This window comes from Harpia harpyja, chromosome 1 (genome assembly GCF_026419915.1).
Source record: "Harpia harpyja isolate bHarHar1 chromosome 1, bHarHar1 primary haplotype, whole genome shotgun sequence".
In the NCBI taxonomy this organism is placed as follows: Eukaryota; Metazoa; Chordata; class Aves; order Accipitriformes; family Accipitridae; genus Harpia; species Harpia harpyja.
Genome location: NC_068940.1, coordinates 70,198,833 through 70,223,781, shown reverse-complemented (window position 1 = coordinate 70,223,781; position 24,949 = coordinate 70,198,833). Strand labels below are relative to the sequence as shown.

The 24,949-nt window shown below is 42.0% G+C and overlaps 1 protein-coding gene across 2 annotated transcripts in view; it reads left to right on the top strand.

Annotated features, from left to right (window-relative positions):
* Positions 1-24,949, top strand: part of CHN2 (chimerin 2) — a 168,631-nt gene that overhangs the window by 126,482 nt on the left and 17,200 nt on the right. For both annotated transcript variants that reach the window (XM_052799256.1, XM_052799264.1), the window contains 2 exons: positions 16,039-16,116; positions 23,046-23,130. In XM_052799256.1, coding sequence (XP_052655216.1) covers positions 16,039-16,116; positions 23,046-23,130 — 163 coding nt within the window. The remainder of the gene's footprint in view (positions 1-16,038; positions 16,117-23,045; positions 23,131-24,949) is intronic.

Genomic DNA, 24,949 nt, shown 5'->3' with positions numbered 1-24,949 from the left:
AATTACCATATAGTTAACCGTAGAGAACATTTCATTTTTTCTAAAACAAAAGTGTTTCTCTAGGCAATGAGTTAATGTGTATTAGTGATTCCAGACATTGTAGAGAATAAAAATGAAACTTTACCAATGGAATTAGCTCAGTAAGTATTTTTCTCATTTGATGCTTCATGTGGTTATGGGAGCAGAGTCATCTCAGCTGAATATGAGCAGGAAATGACAGCGATATTGATAGTATGGATAGCGTACATAAAACTGCATTGAAAATAGTGGCCCAAATGTGTTCAGTAGGATGGATGGCCCACTTCTAACGTGAGACAGGCAATTACACAGGGGCAGGAAGCAGAAGGTGAAAAATATACAGGGTAAAAGTCTGTCATTATGAGATGGCAGAGATCCCTGTTTAGAGCTGGTGCTGAACTACAGAGGAATGTTGGCTGAAGATTCACTGAATTCTTCAAGTGGAACATTTTTATCATTCAAAAATAAGAAATAAAAGTACTGCAGTTGTAAGTTGTCTTTGACATTCTACTTTTGGAGGAGAAGTGCTTTAGACAGATTGCTCTGGCTGCTCAGAAGAGCTTTCTGATTGCCCAGCTGATGTTTTTCTGATAGGGAAAATCTGCCACAATTTCCACCGTTCTTTTCCACCTATAGCATAAACTTCCCATGACATTGGTCTCTGTGAAACCAAGGAGCTAATCTCCTTATCCCTGATTGATCTCCAAAGCCCTTCTGATCTCATTTGTGCTAAGCACTTGCTAGAGTTTTTAAGTGATGCCTCCCTTTCCTTTGCACGTGATGTGCCAAAACCTGGTACCTGGCCTTTACTGGCTGGGTGCAGAAAGCTGGTACCTGGATGCTTCCCAACTCTTCCCCTTATCAGTAAACATGTATGTTTTCCACACTGCAGAGACCATCGTTGATCAGACTGTCAGTGTAAACAGCTGGGGAAACAGCTATAATTGCTTTTTAGCGGATTTGTTATTAGCTGAGAGCAACCACTTGTTCATTTCCAGGTGTTGGTTCTTTGTCCAAGGGGCTCCCTGGGACAGATGTTGCCCCTCGCCTCTGCCCTGCAGCTGCGGCAGTACAGAGGTGTAGGGCTTTATCTCACCAGCACCTGGTTGATTCGCATCACGTGGATAGAAGCAGCGATGTGGAAGTCAGCAGCACAGTCAAGCTCTAGGTAACTTGGAGCTGAATCTGTGTGATGTGATGAAGCAACCTGTAAGTCTGTTGAGGATTACAGCTGATCCTTCAAGTCCCGTTGTTTGCCTGGCTCGTGCGTTGTGGAGCAACTAGTACGCCTGTTGTAAGGCATGTTTTGCCAGTTAGTTTGCCAACAAGTTTAGGGTGTCGAGGTTTGACCTATAAAGCTCAAGACAATTTGTGAACTGGTCTGTGGAGATAACGTTTCTCTTCACAACATTTTGGCACTGCTGAAGTTAATGAAGATTAGTAAGAAAGCAAAAAGCCCCAGTTGGCAAGGCCTTATCCTACACATCAGTAAAGTCTCCAGGTCTGGTGCCCTGCAAGTACTGTGCAGCAGTGGAGGTTGTAAAACTGAGGTGTGAATGAAAAGTGGAGCACAGGGGAAATGGAAGCGGCTGGCTTGCTTTCTATGCCAGTCTTGTACTTCTGTTAAATTACTCAGAACCCATGTTGGCAAGTTGCAAAAAATCGCTATAAATTAAAATAAAACAAGGGCAGCATGTAATCATGATGATGCTGATAGAAGATGGCAGGTCATTTAATGAAATCTCCTTGTATTGCAGCAATAGTAAACCAACTTGTTAAACTTCTAAAAGCAAATTGGATGGTTTTAAAATGAAGTGAAAATGCATTTAAGTGATAAATGAATTTACTTTGAATGGGCAATACAGTGCTCAGCCTATTTTTCAAAATGTAGAGCCGACGAGCTGTTACTTTTAATGTTGCAATGAAAAAAAAATTAAAGTTTTGTCTAATTTGGAAATTAACTTAATATAAATGGAAGCAATTAGTGAGGTGTGAAAATGTACCACCCCAAAAGGCATGGTTTTCTTTCAATGCACTGAAGTCTGATTTTAGCTTTTGTCTTATGCACTGGCAAGTCTTTCACTAGTTAGTGTAAACATGAGGTTTAAAATGCTGCATTGTCTGCTCCTGGCTGAGTAAATCCTTCATTAATGCTGTCTATATTAAGTACGGCTGTCCCCCCCACCGGGGCTGAAGTGCGATACTTTACAAACAGCTGAGAGTCTTTCTACGGCATTCCTTCAGGGGCGCTTCTCGTTGATCGGCCTTTGCAAGGGCATGGCTGTGGCATGGCTCCTTCTTCCCAGGCTGGCTAGATTAAGTCTGTCTTTCAGTTGAAGTCCCGAGACAGCAAAAATGAAAGCAGAAGATGGCCGTGATTCACATCAGCCTGCTAAGGCATGAGTCTTTTGTTATTGCTTTTTTCAACCAGGAGAATAAGATTCTTTGCTGCTTGAAATTATGAAGTATTTAGAGATGTGCCTTTTGTTTTAGTAGCAGAAAAGCCATTCTCAGCGGGACTGAGGCTGTCACTGCAGATTAAAAGAGCCCTGGGGAACAACTGATTAACAGAAAGAAAACGAATGCAAAGCTCCTGTGTCTCTGTATTGAGCTTGTACAGGGGAATACAACTTTGCTTGGCAGTCATCAGTAGAGGATCGCCTTTGAAACTAACATTTTATCAAAGCACTGTAGTGGAGGGTCATAATAGTAATGGGCAATTTCTGCACTTTTGTTTTGACTTTGTTCTGAATTGTAATAAAAGTAAAACACACATGAAAAAAACTTTTCATGACCGAGCACTGAGGAAGCAGGATAAAAGGCAGAAAAAGATTTGAGTTAGATTGTCTGAAGCTGTTCCAACTACTTTTAATGTTTTATTAACTGTTTTTAACAAAAAGTGTTTCAAACTGGAAACAGAAAATTGCTTTTTAAAATATCTGAAACTTAAATGCTTCCACAGTTTAAAAAAAAATGGAATCTGGGTCTTGGTCAGAACTTCCCTGTGCAAAGTTCCAGGTCTGATGAGTCACGTATTCTGCAACAAAAAATGTTTCCCTGAAAAGTCTCCCCCAGGTTCAAAGACACTGACTGATATGCTATTCTAGTCTTCAGATTAGCAAAGTAAAAAATGATGGTACTTTATGAAGCACATAAGTCTTCCCTCTTTTTTATCATAACCTCTGGTCCAACTCTATGGTGTGCTGAATGCCTTCAGGTCTGAATTACTGGCAGTGGAAGATGTGCAGCATGTTGTTGGTTCAGGCCCCTCCAGTGTGCTGGTGCTGCTGTCAGCATTGCTGAGACGGTAAAACTCAGAGCACGTTTGATGGGAGCTGTTATGTCTCTTGTCTCATCAGCATCGTGGTTTTCTGCACTCTTACGTTTCTTGTCTCGTCAGCATCGTGGTTTTCTGCACTCCCATCCACTGGCCGCAGCTGTGCACATCCGCTGAAAGCCACGGGTTTGCTCCTGAAGTCTCCTGCATAGAGCTCGTTTGTACAGCTGTGCCCGAGGAGCTAATCTGAACCTTACTCTGTGTGGTTAGATGCAAGAAGAAAAAGGCTCAACTTGGTTCTTCGGGCAGACCCACAAATAGACAGTGATGTCTCCCACGGACACTGATCTGCATTTAGGAGTAAAACCATCCTCAGGGCTGGGGCAGGAGCTGCAGCGGGGTACTGTTGTGTGATGGGTCCCAGCCCCAGCTTGGGCTGCATGGAGGAGTGTGTCTCTGCTGTTCCCAGTCACTCAAGGAAAAAAGAAATTGCTTCAATGACAGAAGATGCTGGGGGCTTTTTTGATCTCAGTAATGCCCCTGTGTTGTACTCCCAGTTGCCTTGGAGGAGGCAGAGGGTGCTCAATACCTTCCTTTTTTTCCTTTCAGGGAAAAAAAAAAACATCTTGAAGGAGCTTTTTATTCTTTGTGGAATGGTTTCATCTTCATATGGCAGCATTCCTGCACATCTAGTGCCTGTCAGTTGTTTCACAGCGAGGCTGAAATAAAACAGATTAGAAAAATAATTTCTGGTCCTTTTGGCAATGTCTGTTGATGGTAACATAAACAGCATGGTGGTAGCTATGTGGCCACATTGACGAGTGTTTTCAATGAGACATTCCTAAAAGCAGCAACATCACATAAATGTAACAACCCACTTAACACAGTGGATCAAGCATGTGCCTGTTTGAATTTCATATTTAAAAAAAAGTTTGCTGAATTTTACAAATTTTACCAAACTATTACTATTCCTTATAGAATTGTACTTCTGTTGTGCTATTCCCCCTGCACCCTAACAGAGGCTCATGAGTACTAATTCCATCTTACGGAAGCCCCAGGTTCATAAGCAGGCTTGTATTATGGCAGTTTTACAGCTGGAAAAATGGAGGCAGAGAAAGGTCAATTATTTTATCTTAGACTGTGTGGTCAACAGTGTTCCAACAAGCAGAATTCAGAAATTGTGTTCTGATTGCTGATGACATAATACATATACATGACACTTATTATGTATACTGCACCTTATGTATACTGCTAACTTTCTTCTTGGAGGTTAACAGTTTGGATAGATCTCACTATTATTTCCATTTTGGAATTTTCATTTCATGATTTTTGTATGGTTTTGCTAGGAACCTCATCTGTCACAAAGCAAAAATCTGTGCTCTGCAGAAAAATGTGATGGCACCAAGTACCACACATATGCAGAGGCCAAATTCCCCTGTCCCGAATAATAATCAGGTAATGTACTTAAGATAATATATAAATTCAGATAAATGCTAGCTAGGTAAACTGCAGAAAATACTTTAGTGGACAAGATCACTGTATACGCAGTCAATTGAAGGTATTCATAGTTCCCCAGAGGATCCGTCCTGGAGTTCCACAATGGCTGCCATCGTTTAGTGTCCGGTGATCAGAAAGGGGAGAATTCAGAGTGATTTCATAGATCTGGAGCTCAATTCAAGGCAGAAAAGTGACTACAAAGCTCACTACTTCCAGAACTAAAGTTTTGTGCTATTTAGTTCCATTGACTTAAGTGGGGCTATGAGATATGGATGAAATCTTTCACCTACAAAATGCCTTAGCAGGATTGGTCCTAATGGTGAAACTCATTTATTGTGTTTCATGTTTCCCCAACCATTTCTTACAAACTCTCATCACAAGCAAAACAAAATAAATAAGCTGTAAACCAAGTTACTGCAGTTGAACTATGAGCATGGATAGAGGTAGGGTGCAGTGTAAGTCTCGCTTTTTGAGTACTTTAAAAGTGCTGCTGCTGATAGGACAGTATCTATTCATAAACAGCTGTTAAAGAATATATATATTGGAGTGGTGGCGACTACATATTGCAAAAGAAATGTCCTTCAGTCTCCAAAATACAAACTTTTTCCTTTCCATGGGCAGAGTCAGCTGCAGTTTGAGTTCATGCTGGTGGTAGCCCTGTGGGTCCCGTCAATTAAATCCCAGGCTGGGTAGTGATGTCATTCCCTCAGTTCTTTTTTAATCTCCTTTTTGTGCTGAGAGCAGCCATCTGTCCCCCTCCAAACAACGACGGAAGCAGCTGTGCATGGTGTACCGTCAGGAACAAAAGCCGCTGCTTCATAGCAGAGGGCAGTGGGCTGCAGGTCACAGGGAGTTATAAGGATATCAGGGTCAAATGACACCTGTATGGAACAATAAAACTAGGGTTATATGGCCTTTCTGTGTTCATTCACTAGCAGAGAAGTGGGGTCAGTCTTTGTCTCAGTTTTTCTCTGATGGCCATGGGAATGCATATGTGTTTTCAAGGATAGCCGCACCACTACTTACTCACACAGTAATGGAGTAACAAAACCAGCTTCAAGCAGCGGGCAAAGCAAATGCAACACAAAACAATTCTTTTGAAGGGAAAATAAAGCAACTTGGATACATTCCGGTACTTCATACAAGTTCAAAGTGTGTGATCTCAAGTGGTTTGCGTATCCTATAACACGTCCTTATAAAAGCGCAGCGAACCATGCTTTTCATGTGCAGTCTGCAGCACCCAGTAGTTCCCTTGCTTCTTTGTGGGAAGCAAGTGCTTCTCGGTGCTCAGAAGCCACATTCAGGAGGAGAAGTTGGTTATGCATTGAGCTGCTTTTTCTGCAGGGTGAGCTGGAAGGAGCTGGAGGAGGGTACATGCTCCACAGGAAGCTGTCCTGCAGACAGCTTTCTACTTTTCAACAAGAGGCAGTAGTCCTATCCCAACCGTTCTCTTTCTGTGCTGAGTCTGTGAGGAGAACAGAAGCTGATACAGGTTTACACTATAGGAACCTTTCTTGTATACCAAGGGGGAACGTAATATATGGGGTGAAGTTCATGCATATAATGAAATAGGTAAGTGATCACAGCTGAGTGCACAGCCTCCTATCTGTTCTTTAACCCCACGTCACCTTCATCTGCATGGATTCCTGCTCTGTTTCTAAGCAAACGCATTTTGGAGCCATTAGTCAGAGATATACCAAGGGTCATACAGCCTTACCACTTCTTTTGGGATGACAGGCCAGGATTTGACCCTGTCTCTCATGAACAGGGTGACATTCCTTGAAACTTGAAGGGACAGAAGCACTTATTTCACAAACGGGTAAGCTGTAAATACTGCATGCTCCCACCTCAGGGGAACATGTCCTGGGACACGGAGGCATTTGTGGATATACAGCTAGCTCGGGCGAGTCGTAAGACAGCTGTGGCTGGCCCAGCACCAAAACCAGTGATCCCCTCCATGCCACAGTTCCACTTATGCACATGGAAAGTAGTTCCCTATTGCCCTCTTTTTTTTTTTTTGCCATGCAATTCATAAAGGATACTGAAATAGAAGTTCACAGTCATAAAGCACAGCATTTTTATAAAACTAGCATTTCTCCTTTTTTTTTTTTGGTAAAGTGCAATGGCTCAGGCTTGTTAAAAGTATTCTTTCAACCTGAAAACTTGTTGTGTTCTTATTTGCTAATTGCCTCCTTTGTGCCCTAAATGGCGTGAATAATTCCTTTCACCTTGTATTGTCTACCCAGTTTATGCATTTTTGCTGGAAGAAGTCACAAGATGGTGCAGTAAAAGGGGACAGAAATATTACTAATGATGGAAAACACATGATTACACTTCTCGATCCTTGCACTGTGTAGTTTACCTGAAGGTGTCATGACTGCTGAGCAGCAGTGTAACTCGGTCATGCTGTTTATAAGTTTGAGACTGAAGCTTTAGAGTTCCTTCACACCACCCAGCAACTGCCAAAGCTAGAGAAAAATCCTGTTTGCTGCTTGATGCTGATATTGGCACTGTCCTCCCTGCAAATTGCTTATCATCCCCATCTCCCTGTGAGCTCTAAAGAAACAAGAGCATCACACCATTGAGAATCCACTCCTGAACTGCCAGTGTCCAGAACAATTTTATAGATTGCCAGTTTTTTAAACAAGATGATCACTGGTTCATGGATCACTGGTTCATGAATCACTGGTTCACAAATTATTTGTTCTTTTTCACTTACATAAATCTCTTCTTTAACCCACATTAAAGTCTCTTGTTTTAAGCTGTCTTGAGCTGGGACAAAACTTAGGATGTTGCTGTTGGTTCTCAAGACTGCCACAGCATACTTTACATTCTGGCAGCTCTCTCGGTGTCACTTTACAGCCCCTCCAGAGATCAGCTGGCTCTGCCGAGTGGTTAGTGGCTCTGAACATAAATGCCATTGCTGTCTGACTCTGTGGTTTCTGGGAAACTTTCCTGAAGACTTTTTTCCTCCACGTTTTGTCATAATCCCAGGAGGAGTGGATTTTTGCTTCTCTGTATGAACAGAAGCTCTGACTGTGGTCCATAAGATTCAGCCTGGAGCGTATGCTGCAAGGCTGAGTTGGTCTCACTCCGAGAGAAGTTTACTCCCACCAGCATAGAGTATCAGAACTCAAAGTGAGAAACAGAAGAACTTGCTGTGGTTTATTTTTTGTATTGTATTTATTTTTGTTGTGTTAAATTTTACTGTGTACAGAGCAAATAACCAGTTACTGTATTACTTTGAGATAACACCTGCCTGTAGGGTTTAGTAGTGTTTGAGACAGAGAAATGAGAATTATCGCAGAAGTGAGGATGTAGGTCTTTGTGTACAATGCTATGTATGTTGTTTGGGTGTGTAATGAGGCATATGGTCAAATATCCAGGCCTTATGCCCACCAGCTCTACAACATAGTAGCTGTATAGCACTGAGATTTATTATCAAGCTCATTTATTTGATGTCCTGACATTAAACAGACTTAATGCGGTCTCACAAAACATGGTCCTCAATTTAACCCTGTGATTGAGCACAGCATCCAACCAGCTCCTTCAATGCACAAGCAGTTACTGTTAATGACAGCCCCATACGAGTGAGCCGAAAGGGCCCCGAGGGCAGGACTGTTGCACTTAGGGTGCCTCTAGACCCTTTCCCATCCTTTCAAGGGCACTGCGCTGTGCTCACAGGCACCGCCTTTCTCAGAGGGGACGTTCCTGCCTTCCTCTCCCCAGACCTGGAAGTAAGCACATTAACTTCTCCACTTCATTGTGGCAGCTCAGCGGGTTTGGCTTGAGTTCAAGCTCTGCAGTCTCCTTGCAGGGCAATGATGGTTTTAATAAATGGCAAGCTGGCTTTCCTAAACAAAGTGCTGTTTCTTCAGAAAGCAAGAGCTTCATAGCAAAAATGTAAAAAGATGAACAGGTCTTATGCATGTATAGCTTACATGGTGCTGAGCCAGCATCCACTGGGGGTCTGGATAAAAACTATAATGTTTAGGAAATTTTTTTAAATCTCTGTCTCTTGACTAATAGTCCCATATCTTGCAGAGAGCATGAGTCACTTCCCTCTTAATTCAGAGAGGCCATTGTATATCATATTAAGTTCATTATGTTGCTAGACTATTTCCTCTGTGGGTGAAATGTCAAAATACTGGCTACCTATATAGTCAGCACCAGAAATTGGTATTAATTACAGACTGATTCCTCTATAGTTACACTTCTTGAAAAAATTCATCCAATAAGCCCAGAAAAACCTGTAAAGGTACATGCAGCTGTGTAACAAATGATGTAGTAAACTGGGTATTCCGTGTTTCCAGAGCATGAGTCTTAGCCAGGTCTAAAGTATGGGAAGTATTGATAACCAAACCAAAGTACAGTTATTATTCTATAATTACTTATAGATATGGCTGAGGCTGATAAAATAAATTATTCCTTATTTAATTTATTCTAAAATTGAATAGATAATAGAAAAATAGAAATAGAAAATAGTTCAGAGATTGACCTTACCTAATTTTTATTATCTTAAAGTAAGCTATCTGTTTCTACCTGAGTCATCTAATTTCCTTATATGATCCATAAATGAGCTGCAAAGACCCATTTTAAACTTAGTCTGTCATAGAAGAGGATGAATCACTGTCTGGAGGTTTCTGTTTTTCTCCTTTGATTATGAAGAGAGACCCGATTACTGTTTTAGATTAGACACCTGCCATCCATCCATCCCTCCCTCCATCCATCCGTCCATTTTATCCTTAAATGTCTATTTAGTTAGAAAAATACTGTTAGTTTTGTTGTTGACAAAGCCAACATAATTGACAAAATAACAGGATCACTGCAGATTTTTTACAAATATCAGGATAAACGTTATGTTTGAATTTTGTTTGCATACAGACCAGGTGTTATCATAGATACGGTTTAATTTATAGGTGTGACAACAGTACTCATTTGCGTACATTGTAGTCAAATTCGATCATGTGTGTTGTATCAACACAGAGAACAAGAAGTAATTCAGAAATAAACTCAGTGCAGTTTCCCTGAGAAAGCCCTGTTTGCAGATGAAGCGGCTACTGCCAGCCCCACTGTGGGGGACCTGGTGCTCCTCTTTCTCTGTGGCGGCAGCGGTGGCAGCGGTGTCCAGTTCTGCTCTCATCTGCCCTGCTTAGCCCTCATGCCCCTGCTCTTCCATCCCTCTGCTACTGTTTGGGTCATCAATATTAAGCACAGAGGAGAGGCTCATGAACTTGGCCAGGAAAATGTCATTAATAACCTTGACAAGCATGGAGATAGATTGTGAAGGATAAAGGAGAGAGTGGGAGGAAAGGAAGTCGAGGCAATAAATAGGCTAGACCTGCTGTTACCATGTTAATCTCTACAGGGTTATTCAGGGGAATCACTGAATTAGTTGATCCTATACTTAGGTCCTTTCCTTATTTCTGGACTATTTCTTCCTTGATACCAACAGTGTATTTGTAACACAACGCATATTTACTACAGTTTACCAAAATGAGAAGTCAAAATACTATTTCAGACATATTAAACACAACGGTGGACCTGAAATACACAGCTTAACGCATTAAGTGATACAATTGCCTGACAACATAAAAGGTTTTCATCTGCCCATTATTTTTTTAATTGGAGATGACTATGTAATTTCATACCACTTGATGTAACCTCCAGTTGTTGTTCCAAAAGAGACAATAGTTGATTATATTAATACTCTATAAGAGGCTTACAGAAACTATTATTTTAATAATAGTCTCGCTAGTGCCTTCCTGATTCTACAGCATTTCACCTTTGGCTGTTGTATAGTTTGGTTCACTACATTGTTTTGAGAAAAAGAATCATGATGTGTACAGAAAAATCTGTTTGAGAAGGATTTAGAAAGGGGATCTGAAGTTTAAGGGAGATTATATTTCCATTTGCTGTAGGTAAATTATATCTTTTATCTGCAGGGGAGGCGATCGAATACCCTGTCAGAAAGAAGTGCATATAAATGACAACTGCTCACTGCAATGCTAATAAACAGTCAATCACATTAATTTAGGAGAGGTGTGAAGATTAAAATTTTAATAACTTTAACTTCAGAGCATTTACTGGAGGAGTCCTCCTAAATGACCAGTTCCTTTTGCTCTGAAGTGGGTTATCCTCAAAAGATAGGTGTGATTGGTGGTGATGGAAGTGCACCCAGGCTCTCCAGAATAGGAGCCCAGTGTAGATAATCTGCTGCCATAAACACTTCAAGCATAGTGTTGACAGCTCCTCAGACTCATGATTTGCAGAGGGACCGGTTATTATTAAAAAACAAGGAAGTTGAAACTCTGTGGAGTAAAAAGCAAAACTATAGATATATCTTAACCCTTTAAAAAAACCTGTGGTGCTTTTTTTTTAATGATGATATTCAGTTTACTGAGCTCCAGCTCACCTGAAAGGAATTTTTTTTCTGGAAACAAGAGACTATTGGGTTTTCAGTGGGCAAGATGGCACCCTTGAGGAGCTCAGATGGACCTGTGTTCAGGGGCAGCTCTCAGCGATTGCAATTGGAGATCTGTTGAACAGAGGAGGGTGGCAGCCAATTAATGCTAATTATTTTTGTCTATTTTTGATTCCCTGGGAGCAAGTAGATTGTGTTCCCCCCTCAAAAGCAAACCAGAGAGCAGCAGCAGCCTGGTTTCTGTGCGGTCTGACTCCTTTCCTAACCCCGAGCTTTGTGTTGTGGAGCTTCCCAGCCCTGCTAACCTCTGCAGTCTCTGTTCACCTAATTGACATCAAGCGCCTTCCCGCCAGAGGGGCAGTTTCTTAGGAAAGTGGGTTTTGCAAGATTGGGTTGGCAAGCAACGTGCAGGCTTCGTGTTTAGTACATTTTCTGCTTGGAGCTTGTTTTCTCCCACAGTTTCGGCAGCACAGAAGCCTTTTAATGGCAGCTCCCAGTGCCATGGCAGTGGGAGGCATGGGCTGGCAGCATTGTGGTATGGCGAAGGCCTTTGGCTGACTAGCCTCCACCACCATTTCCCCTCCGTGCCCTGTGTTTTGCTAAGAGCCGGCTTCTTTGGCGTTGACTCCTGAGTGCATCGTGGGAAGAGCTCCGTGGGAGAAAACCAGGAAAAACCCAATAGCTGCGAGATGCCTGCACCATGTGTCATCTCCACGGCATGTCTGCAATTGAGCAAACATAATCTGTCTGGCAGATTACCGAGTATGCCATGCCTGCAAGGAAACAGGCCTCTCTTTGACCTATGACTATATCTATGTGCAGTGTTAAGTGTATTTAGTTAGAGATCAGTCATGGATTTGTCACAATTCCTCATCATGGAGCAATCTCCCTTTTGCTTGTGGTGTCGTCCAAGGAGACATGCCCGTGCTGCTCCTCTGCCCACCATAGTTGTGCCCTTCGGCAGGTAGAGCGGTGAGCCGAGGACCCGCCACTCACTACCCCTCCCTGCCAGCCTGTGTGGGCACAGCAGCGGCTGGGGGAGAGGAGCCATCGCTCCCACAGCATCTCTTCCCACCACGCTGGCACTGGCACGGAGGAGCTGGGCGGCATGCAATGTTCCCCCGCTGCTTGCTTCCAGCGAGTCCTCAGCGCTGCCCACAGGACCACAACAGAAATCATGCCACATGTACAAAACGGAAAGCTTTTCATACTACAATTTGTTCTTTCCTACCCCTGAGGCCTTTGTTAGCAAACAAGACGCCAGTGTTTGAGGGGAAAGACAATGGTGTGGTTCAGCTCACTCTGCAAAGGCGTGCTGGAAATGGCGCAACAGCTGAGTCCACCCTCTTCCCCTGCCCCCCTTTTTAATTTTATTATTCTGGTTCAGTGACATTTATTTTGCTGTAAATGCCCAATCTGCTATACAGTGCTTGTGTTTTACAGAGAGACTAGTAACTAAAATGATATGTTATGCAGAAATCCTTTGGTCTGAAAACGCAGACAACCCGTATTTGCCTTTCAGCCTTCACTAGCTTAGACGTTCGGTGACAACCAGCAATAATATTTTTAGCTGCTGGCATTCTCCTCCTTAGCTGCAGGCTAACTTGATCAAGAGATGGTCTTTAAATGAGTTGACACCATGTGCAGTAAATTATGTATTAAGAAAAAGAAAGTGGATAAGAGAGAGCACTGGGGTTGGCCTACGGTATCAGTACGTTGGAACTGGTTGCTGCTGAGAATTTGTCATTGCTGCTGTCTGCATTATATTTAGAGAGGAAAGGGGTTATATATGTGGTCCAGCTCATCTCAGTTTTACAGCACCATTTTAGACACACACCAAACCTGGTAGGGCTTTGTATGATTAAGCCTCTTAAGAGGACGCACTCACTGTTGGCCTTCTGTACACATCCTGCGTTTGCAAGGGATCCCATTAAACAACTGTCTAAACAGGGCCCAAGCAAGGCAGAAAGAGCAACCTAGGGGATAAATAAAATTTCATATATGATAAACAGTAAATACTGATCTGCCTTAGTCATATGATCTGGTTTGGCTGAGTTGTCCTCCTCCAAGTCTATTACGTATAATGCTTCTGTGCAAACACTCACAGTTTCCATTAAATATAGTACTGTATGTCTGATCCCAGGAGGACACTCTGATATTCCAAAAATAGTTTAATAAATAGAAATTCCAAGATGTATCATCATAAGCCTGTAGCTTGAGTATCAAATCTGCCATGTTATGTAAAAAATATTGGTTATATAATGGGATTTTTATCAGTCTAGTGACATAAATACAAATATTAGAGCATTATTAGGAAACCGACCTCTCTCTGACTTTGGATCGGTTGTGCTGGAAGTCAGAGAGAAAGTAGCTTACGTATATATGGGGATTTAGGTGCTGTAGCTTCAGAGGTGTCTAACAACTCAGAGCTAGTTTGGGGATTTTGTTCCAGATAAATGTAAATACACTTAAAATGGTACGGAGGAAAGAAACTGGAGTGTAATAAGAACTTCAAGCTGCTCCAACGTTTCCTTTGTGACGGCCCAAACTGAAGCCATTGCTGCTGACGGCATCAGAGGTGTCCCTAAAACCAGTGTTCCTCATCTCTTGAAATACATTGAGCAAGAGATGGGGAGCGGTAGTCTGTCTTTATCTGCTGGAAAGCAGATAAAGGTCCTGAGCTGGCAGAAATCGGGACTTACTAGCGGGAGGACATATGGAAGAGCAGCAGGGATTTCCTCCAGGCAGAGCAATGTTCAAACATACATCACAGCCAGTTGTCACCAGTGGTCAGATAACAGTGCCGAGCCCTGGGGAAAGGCCGGGCGGGCAGCAACTGCTTAGGGAGCAACGGGGTTGTGTGGAAATCCTCCCTACTGGGGAGCAGAGGCTTTGGAGTATGGGAGCACATAAAAAGAGGTGCTATGAGTTACCTGGAAAAGAAAGGAATTAAGTATGCTATACGTACAATTAAGTGCATCGTTTTATAACTGAGAAGCTGATTTTTCAGGTTGCACAACTTCTTGAAAACCCTAAGTAGGGCACTATCTGAAATTGCATGGCCTGATGCTACTGACGACTGACCATCTGTCCCCATGGGCTTTCAGATCAGGAGAGCATTGCTTTTACTAAGAGCAGGCAGTCTATATGGTGGAGGTTTTAGTAAGTAAATTAGATGAAACCTTCTGACTTCTCAGCCTGAGGTAAAAAGGCAGACGGAAAAAAATAGAGGCAAGTTCAACTTCACAAGTTAACATAAGTGAATTAAATACTTTAATTTCACGTATTTTCTGGGTAAGTTGAAGTGGGGCAGACTGTAAAAGGCTGATGTGGTCTTTAATGTTTCTAGTTCAAAGAGGCAGTTTTCCCGGTAGTGCTGGTAACCCCCCAGTTTGCTCTGTTGCAGCATCTGCAGCGTTAGACACACCTTAAAGAATTAAATATCACAGTGCTCTGCCGAGAAGGTAACTCCTGTCCTCCTCTTATGGGTGGAGAATGGGCATACTCACTAAGGGAGCAGGAGAGAGGAGCTGGAGGGAGGGAAGCCTGTGGGGAGGAGGCACTGAATGTGCTTCCCAGGGGATGCTCCGTGTCACACATCTTCTGTGTCCTGGGAAGGCAAACTACCTGCCTGTAAAGAAGTGAATCAGGTGCCCAAAGTAACGCTGCAAGCTGTAGCACAGACTGGTCAGGGTGCAGATCCCTCCTGTCCCTGGGCTTTAACTAGAAATCACTTCCTTTCCAAATCTATAGACACGTGTAACCAGAGTGAAGGACGACTGCCCTTGCTATCTTGCAGACCCTGTTCTGCAAAGAGGGCTGCGCACACAGGCTTCCTACATCCGTGTGAAGTTCCGCTGCTGCCTTCACTTGAGCGCTGCACAGGGCTCTGGGGCTTCCTAGCCTGCATCGTCCCAGCTGGGCTTTCGACTTTCCCTGACAGTCAGCTAGCTCCATGCTACCAAATGCACACTGACAAAATGCTCTAGTTTAAAACACGGCATGGAAGTGCTATTAATGCTTGGAGCGCTGCTGGATTTCTCCCCTTGTACAGGATATGAAAAAAAAAACAAAAGAGATTTTTAGCCCTGTAAGATTAAACAATCATCATGGTTTTAAGGGCTTAATCTGCTGGCATGCAGACTGCTGGTTGATAAGTCTCTGAGTCTGAGTGTAATTGGATGCAGCATCGGATTCAGTTGTGTGGGCTTTCCTGGGGCTTTTTGTTTGTTTGTTCATTTTTAACACGCTGTGGACTTGAAGTGATCTGTCCCTGGAAATGCCTTTGGGTGTGAAGCTGTAACACTGTCCCCCCCGGGACGGTATTTTGGCAGCACCTAGCTGGAGACCACCGCTTGGGGAGGGTGGGGGGGGAAGGTTGCTCAGTGTATGAATTCGGGCTATTGTTCGAGGCACACATCTGCCTTAAGAAAACGCACGGCACAGGCCGTTACTTATTCAGATGCAGAAGCTCCTTCCGTCCCACAAGACGGCCCATTCAAGTCACATGCCAGAGGTCTCGGCAGAATGGGCTGCAGCTGCTTCAAATCTGCTGTCTAACATCAGAAGCAGTTGGACAAACTGTACCGTACTGACTACAGTCAGGCTCCCGGGCGCCGAGGAAGACAGGGAAAAGATTTGGGATCCCAGCGCTATGTTCTCAGAGGATCTGTGGCTGGAAAATGAGAAAAACTGTGCCGTTGTTCACAAGTCGAAGCGAGGAAGGAAGCGCCAAGAGCTCCTGGCCGTGGCCCTGGGGGTGAAGGTGGGAGTCAAGGGGGCACTTTTGTGGCAACCTCTGAAACTCTTTGCCTATTCACAGATCACCTCCTTGGTCAGAAGAGCAGCCTTAACTCAAAACGACAACCACTTCAACTATGAAAAAGCACACAATTTTAAGGTAAGCACAACTTCTTATTCTTTTCAGCTAAAAAGTTCTGGTTAGATGCTTCACATTTTATTTTTTGCTGTGATGGGGTTTTCACGCACCCATCTATACTAGCTCTGAGAAGAGTGTTGATAAAAGCATTTTTCTTTCTATTTGACTGCATTCTTAATACGCTTTTACACAGGCACTTAATCTAAATAAACGTTTTGCTACTCACTACTACTCACTACACTACTTGACGCATTTTAGCTCTTTTTGCCCAGATTCAGTTTTCTTTTTTTTTTCAGAAACAAAATACTTCATATTGATTGTCTTTATCTTAAAGTGTATCCATTTTTAAATGAGAAAAAGGCCCCTTTTCAACTATTATCAGAAGCCAGTAGCATTTTACCAGCAAACATTTTGGACCATTTCTGTTTTCAGAAGAAGTTGAGGGAGCTCGGGTGCTCCTAACAATAAAGCAGAGCACAACGGTGGTATTGTCTCCTAGCTTTTGTTCCACCACCATATGCTAAGGAAATGCTCTCTGAGTCCCACAGAGCTCTAGGATCTGAGCTTGTGTTTGCTTGTCAAACTAAACCAAATAGCTGGACAAACACGGGGATGTTTAAATGGATCATATTTTTGCTGTCTTATACCTACAAAATCAGATTCTTAGGGGTTTTTTTCCCCAACTGCTGTGTCTGGCATGCTGCAGCAGGGAAGTGACTCAGCTGTGGAAACGGACCTTCCAGGCAGCTTGTACTAAAACGTTTTGCCAAAAGGACTGTGCTGGTTTCAGAGTATGCCAGCCAGTTACCATATCTAATGCTGTCAAATTGCAGTTTGATGCTTATCAAGGTGGATACAGAGAGAATAAGAGGCAGTAACAAGACAAGAAAGGAATGCATCTCAGCTTTGAAACCTCAGTTTACTTAATGCTCCTTGAGGATGCTGATCTGGGTCACTGTCGGAATAGTTCAGCTCATTAGCAGAAAGAATTTTCTGATACTCATCTGAGGCCTGTCAAAAAAAGAGAAGCACTGATTAAAATGATTTCACTGTTTTCCTGGTTTAGCAAAAAGGCTTCACTTCTTATTTTTCTACATATTCTGCCATGCAGACATTGCTGTCCTTTGCAGTGCTTCTGCTGTAGTTGGTAAATCAATAATTTAATAGTAGTGAGCAAAGCAAATAATAGCATCCCTCTTTTCATCCCCCCTCCTTGACTCAGTCTACAGAAAAGTCAATATTTATCTCACTGATCATCAGTGAAGGAAATAGGTGAAATACTCTGTGTTTTCTTGCTTGATTAAACTAGCTTTCATTCTTTCTGGGTTTTGCCCTCATTATCATTTTAATATCAAAACTATTTTAGTTTAACTAGAAAATATTTTCTCATGACTGAGACTTTTTTCCACTTTGACCCATGCATTCTTTTCTCTTAAAAATTCCCCTTGTTTTGGCTTTGATTTATAATTGGACATATGCCCAGTTAACTTTGCGTTTGCACAATCTAGCTGTTGTACAGTCTCTGTTCCTTTCTGTTTCAAAAGAGTCATAGTTTAACTGGAAAATCACATGACTAAAATATGTATGTATTCACAAGCTTGACAGCAGAAAATTATTGTTTTATCCTAGTAGAGGCCATAAAAAACTTACAGAAGAAACATTAAAAGTAATAAATTGTCCAGAAAGGCCAGTCGAAAGTGTTACATTTACTTAATGAACAAATAAGTTCACTATGCAAATACAGTTAGTTTTCCAAAGGATTATATTAAAACATGTCTAGTTGAACAGAAAATGTGGATAGAATGCTTAGAGTAGAATATTTAGATTTAAAAGATGGCTAAATTAAAGTCTAGTATCTTTAATATATTCCATATTCATCACATAAAAGGGTTACGAAATTATTTAAAAGGGAAGGAATGGCTTTATTGGTCTTGGGGCAAAATTCTTAATGGCTTTTGGCAGCACTCAGGCTATGATGATATGGAATTTATCTGAAAGAGAACGCTATTTTGCAGACGTTCAAAGAGTTGTCTTCCCCATTTTTAAGTGAATACTGACATGTATTGTATCATTCATCTCAGTTCACAGGGACAAAGGTTACACATCACAGTGTCCATCATAATCTTGTCATAGGCAATTCTTCAGGAACAAACAGACACTCTTTAGCTCTTGTCCTTTAGCCATGAAGAATCTTAAAATTGAAGGGCACATTTTTAGTGAAGCTGATGAGATTTTTGTAGGTCTTACACCAAAGATCGTACCTACTAGAAGAGAGAAGGAACAAAAGGAAGAAATAGACTCAAGGCACAAATTCAGAGCAAGGATGGATCTCCCTCTATCCTTTCCAAGCTAATATAAAAATTAAAAAGAAGTGCTGGAGTTTGGAGAGTGAGGGTGCTGGGTTATGCCATTCTGAGCATCCGTGCTTTCTCCTTCAGCTTCTCTTCCAAATTTCAAGGCACTCAAGGCAATGAACAAAAAAAAGATTTAGGATCCAGACTGATTTGTTAAACTGGGTTCATCTTGAGCACACAATACAGTTGCATGGATTTAGGTTTGGAGCTAGCGTCTGTCTGGCGGGACTACTTTGCATAAGCCAGTGTAGACATACCGTAATTCAGGAAAGAGAATAAATCTCTGAGGCCCTGTTTATAAAAACACAGAGGTATTTCTGTAACTATGTGGGTGTCAGCCTAACTGGATTGCAAAGTCCTCTTGCATTTCGTTACAGTTAGGACCCAGCAGGCTCTTTGGGTTGTGCTTTACCTGCCAACTTCAGTGGGGTCCCAGCTGGTGGTGAGGTCACCTCGTGCCCGAGGGCAGCAGCATGGAGTTTGGGGATGCTCCACACGTTTTGTTCTAGGCTGGGAATTCATGAGAGGGCCTCTGTGCTGCTTTAAGTGAGCAAATACAGATGAATAATGTTCATTTACCACAATATTGTGCCTGTTTACTACTATAGCATGGGCAAATCGCGTTTGCAGGGGGGCTAGTGGAGTAAAGGCAGCTGATTATGGACAAGTCAGAAGATCTCCTGGGAGAAAGGAGGCTCTGGGATAAATTTCCCCTTGTGTTAATCACTGCAGATAAACACTGCTTCTGGGAGACAAAGGGTTTGGGGGAGGCATTTTTTACAGACATCATGAAGATTATGTGTATGTATTTAAACAAAAAATAACAGCAGAGTCAGCTTTTCTTCCCTGCAAAGAGCTCAGGCTCAGCAGGAGTCCACAGAAGAGTACAAATGCGCATGTATTCAGGCGGAAGTCTGAAAAATCTCTTATTTTCTTTGGATGCAAATAGAAAAGTCTTCAAACCCAGTCAGATAAACAATAAGATTGTCTCAGAAACAGCATCATATAATGCCAATAAAAACCATGTGTTTCAATTCAGGGCAATTTTTAGTTTGTTTCTGCAATATTGCTTAAGGGATTAGTTTGTTTTGCCACTGTATTGGCACTCCTTAACTTTGGTTGTAGTTTCTCCCTCTGTGAACACGGCTTAGACGCAGACTAAAACTGCATGAGATAGCACCTGCGGAGGGAATTCTGCTATTTGGAAGCAAGGGCACCACCGGGCTGAAGGGCGAAGGTGAGAGCACAGGAGAGCAGTAAGAAGAGACACGCAGTGTAGTATTGGGTGAGATTGTCCAGCAGAGAACCATAGAATCATAGAATCGTTTAGGTTGGAAGAGACCTTTAAGATCATTGAGTCCAACTGTCAACCATGCCCAATAAACCATGTCCTGAAGTGGCTTGTCTACACACTTTTTGAATACCTCCGGGGATGGTGACTCAACCACTTCCCTGGGCAGCCTGTTCCAATGCCTGACAACCCCTTCAGTAAAGAAATTTTTCCTAATATCCAATCTAAACCTCCCGTGCCGCAACTTGAGGCCATTTCCTCTCGTCCTAAATGGGAAGAGAGGATGAATGTAAGAAACAACTTTTCATTGAAAGAGCTGGAAAGGAAATAGAGTGAAGAAGTTAGGAGTTAGACATTGTGGAAAGAAGATGAAAGACTGAACAAGAAAAGTACAGTGTATAGTCTGAAACATCATGTTTTTAGCTTATATGAAGAAATGCCTCCCTGTAAATTCTTCTTAAAAGTTGGAATTATGTGTCAACTGTAGCCCAAGCAGCCCGACCCTATGCTGTGTGTACACAGAGAGGTCTCCTGAGACTGCAGGATGGGGTAGGGACCAAGAATAAATAGAACTTGATCATGTTTCCAAAAATCTAAGCCCAGGCCATTTGTAATGATGCTGTTGCAAAGGATGGGGCAAAACCTAAAAACCCATCTCAAAAACCTAAGACCTGCTGTTACCTCTCCTTGATTAAAACAGAGATGAGGCCAATCTGGCAGGTAAAATTCCCATTTACCGTTCAAAAGTGTTGTGTGCAAGCTTTGGGCTGCATTTGAGTGTTGTGTTCACAGGAACAAACCTCATTATTTCTTTAAAATTAATGGCAAGCCATAAAAGACTTAGTTCAAAACTGCATCTTAAGAGATTTTTTTCCACCTTTATCTAGAAACTTTTGAAGATCGCCCTTTTTCACTTAGAGATAGTGAGTATTTTCCTGTTTCAGCTTGACCAGAAACCACCAAGACTCACTTTTCTGAGGGCATTTCAGTTGGGAACTTGCCATTTGAGCTAAAATGCAGATCTGTGAAAAATTTGAAGTGAATGAATAAAGAGAGCTAAACCTTTGAGGGCCACCAAGCTGAAGGGAACAAGGGAAGGTTGCGCAGTCAGCTCTTCTCAGATGCAGCCCTTAGTCAGCATTGATGACTGTTTCCCACTAATGACAGAAGAGATCAAGGAATAATCAGCTACCATTTTCTAAATATGCCACAGCGAGATCAGCTGAAATAAGCTTTATGTAAAGTGAGCAGGTAGGCCCCAAGTACCCTAGCAACTGTGATGGACTTTAAATGTGAAATGGTGCAGTTTTTAAAATCCCGAAAGAGCTTTTACAGCCACTTCTCACGAGGTTAGTTTTTGTAAACCGCTGCAAAGCAGAAGACAGTTAGCTATCTTCCCACAGCAGATGATTTCCACCCACAATTAAATGCAGGTGCTGACCTACTAATTATGTGGTTATCAGTCTAAAAATGCAGGAATAATTAGTTGTATCCATAGTTTTGTATCCGCTGAAGGTCACGTAGAGCATATGCCTGAAACTCAGGTGACCAGCTGATGTGAGGTACGGCCATTTACGCCCACTACAAGCCATGTCTGAAATTCATGCTACCCACCCTGCAAAACAAAATAAGATGAAATAAGAAAGACTTATGTGTCTGTATCTATCAATCCATCTATCTCTAACTTTATTGGAAAGTGTAGTTTCCCAGAGATACACAATTTTCTGAGAGGTAAAATACCATTTCAAAAAATAAATATGACCAGTCAGACATTCCAGTTTTGACCTTTACTGTCAAAAGGGAGGAAGAATTACTATTGCTTTAAGCTTATTCATGCAATTATTGACTGTGAGTAGTTGGTCAGCAGTCATTTGTGGTCAGGCTGACATTTTTATCACTAAATCAGAAAGAGAGGTCTGTATTAAAATCACAATATTTCATCTTCCTGGGGAATGGACTCAAGAGTACAGGCTTATTTAGGGGTGATCCTGCAGACAAATGAGTTGAAAACATTAGCAAGCCAAATGCTTGGCTTAAAACTTCACCAAGTTTATTTGAAAAGGGCAATGACCATTTTTTTACTGTATGAAAAGTAAAGAGCAGCTTTCCCCATCCCAGGGGGTGGAAGTGGCCTTTCAGCCATCTACCTGATGGGTAAACAAGAGCAGAGAGAAGGAAAAGGAAGCATTAGCAGCCGGACTGTGCATGATTTATGTTTTGTTAAGCTCAGTTAAGTCTCTGGCTGGAACTAGCTCATGCCACGTCCATTCACACGGGCATAGACCTCACTATTTACTCTTCTTTTCAATGAGAATGAAATGCTTACTTCACCAGAACATACATCTTAAATAAAAAGGTCTTCCGCCATAGCCTTTGGAAAAGCAGTGGAGGAAGCAGTGGTGGTGTGCAAATCCTGGCTGGGCAGCCATGGGCTCTGTCAGCACACAGGTCATTTTATTCCTCCTTATTTACTCATGTGTGGACTGTGGCAAAATGAAATTTGGTCTACTGAAAAAGAGCCTACTGACATCTTGTCCCTATGTGAGTTCAGTTTACTCACTAGTGTCGGGAAGGGTGTTGTTTCCTTTTGTCACTAATGGATTCCAGTGTGCAAAATCAGATCATTACCCAGCCGCTGCCTGGAGTGGCTGCACAAATCATTCACCCCTGATGATACAAATTTACAGCAATCACCTCAAGTTTTGTTCAGTGTTGTTGCCTAGAAATGCACATGTAACACCATAGTTGTAGGGCATTCAAACCTGAGTGGTGCTCTTAGCACGTGGGTCTTGCACCAGATCTGTGGTCACACACGGTTATGGGGAACCAAAATGTGGTGCATTCGAAGGGACTTTCTGTCACTGCATTTCCCCTACTTTCAAGTGATCTGTTGAGCATTTGAATCTCAGAAACATTCCTGTTTTGTTTGAACTAGTCAAAAAAAAGCACTGATTAAATTTCCTTGGATTATTAGTTTTACTTTTTTCTCCTTTGACTAGTGAACCTGGTTTCCTCCCCTCACTATAGCTAAAATGTCAGCTAGCAAAAATGGTTTGCTTTCCACATTGTACACAGCCCGGTTCTCTGTTATGTTAAGCCTATTGAAAGATAAACTTCAAGATCAAAGCAAATTTCTGTCCCCATGGTTTATTTCATCTAGACTTTGGAAAGATGTGGGCACTGTGTGCTAAAGATTTACTCCTACTGAGTCTTCTGTTGTTTATCCATTTCAGTTGTTCCATCTGTCAGACCATCTGCCTCGCAATGACCCCATTTCTATTTTTTTTCCGCCATTTGTATTACAGGTCCATACGTTTCGAGGTCCACACTGGTGTGAATACTGCGCCAACTTCATGTGGGGTCTCATCGCTCAGGGAGTGAGGTGTTCAGGTAGCTCTTTAACATTTTCTGTCATTCTCTTGAAATGCTCGGACATCTTTCCCACCCCCAGCCTGCACTCCCTGCAGGAGGGAGGGTAGGGATTACTTTACAGAACAAGGCAAGAAATCCTCCCACACAAGTTAGAGTGTTTTCATTTTCCCCATTAGCTGGTTTAGAAATGAAGCCACCAGCCCTCGGTTGCTGAGGGTGACATCCTTTTGGTAGTACCTTGGTCATGTGTGTGCCTTGGTGTATACATTAAGAACTGATCTTTATGGTTAAGTTATCCCTGAATGTTTTTATGTCTTAAGAAACAAGCCCTGGAAATGGCAGAGCCAGCCAGCAACTAGGCTTCGTAACTCATCTTTTTGCCACCAATTGCTGAGAAGTGCCCTTGTCTGCAAAAAGACTGTTACCTGTTTCCTATAAAAATACCATGCATTGCTGCAAGCCTGAAGTATCCCACCTCGAGGGAAAGCAAAAAATGCAACCTTCATTTTCCTAGAAGGATTAATTTTCTGGTGCCTCTGTAACTCTATTAGCATTTTAACACTGCTTTAAATATTTTTAAACTGTTTGTTCTCTTGTGAAAAATAATCATCTTGGAAAAATGCAATAAACATCACTTCGTGAACTTTTGGATTCAGCAAGTGAAATAGTATTTGCTGCGCTGCAAATGGGGTTTCATAACTTCTTTCTGGACCTTCAATCTCTTCCATGTCTCACCTGAATATGTCTTACCTCTCCCTGCCCTGACCTCCAGGCATTCCTGATCTCAGACTGGCACCGAACACATCCGACCCTGACATCTGCCTTTCATGGGTAGAGGAGGTGGCTGTTACCTAAAATTTAGACCGTGTTTTGAAGGATCAAAAAACCTTTCACAAATGCACAGTTTTAACAAGTGCAGTCTGAGCTACTGCTACATCTTGTCTGCCTGTAGATGAATAATGGTAACACAAAGAATATGAGAAGGACATTAAAAAAGAGGAAAATGACCAGTAGTGTTCTTTTCAAGCTATATGATCTTAAACACAAGTGTGCAAAACCTGACCTCACTAATGCATGGCACTGTATTTGTTCACATACATAAAATATTAAACTTATGAAAAGACTTACTTATTTAGTATGAAACGTAATACTCTCCCTCATTAAATTACCAACATTTAACTTTAAGTAGATAGATGCATTTGGATTTAACTTCACATGCTTGGAGAACAGCACTGAAAACAATACAGGGAGGATCCTAACTGCAGCTGCTCACATTTGTTTAGATTTCACAGAACAATAATCTATTATGCAGTGATAACTCTATGGAGAAACACAAAAAAAGCCACCCAATCCCATTAAATGTGTAGGTGTGTTTGTAGTAATTACATGATTTTGCTTGATTAATATTTTATAGAGAATAATACTGAAATGTGCTGCAAGTAATAGAGTCATGTTTACATTTTTAATAGCTCGGGCAGTACATCAACATGAAAAAACAGTAACTTGCTAGTGATGATATTAGACAGGTTAAGTTATCCCAAAGGGCACCGTCAGTGATGGGCATGACTGAGAAGGCATTAAAACAGGAATCAGACTTATGTGAGATAATGTAATTCACAATGGTGGTGGTTGCTTTCCTAAGGCTTATAAATTCATTTGGCTGAATATTTGAGTCTATTAGAAAAATTCAATTTGTGGAGATCAAGCAGTGATGTTTAAGTTAATACAAACCCACCTGTGCAACCAAGAGTAGGATTTGACTCTGGAGTAAGACACCAAGAACCATTTGTAAAATGAATCACTTTTTTACATCAGGCCTTTCACAGCATTTTATATG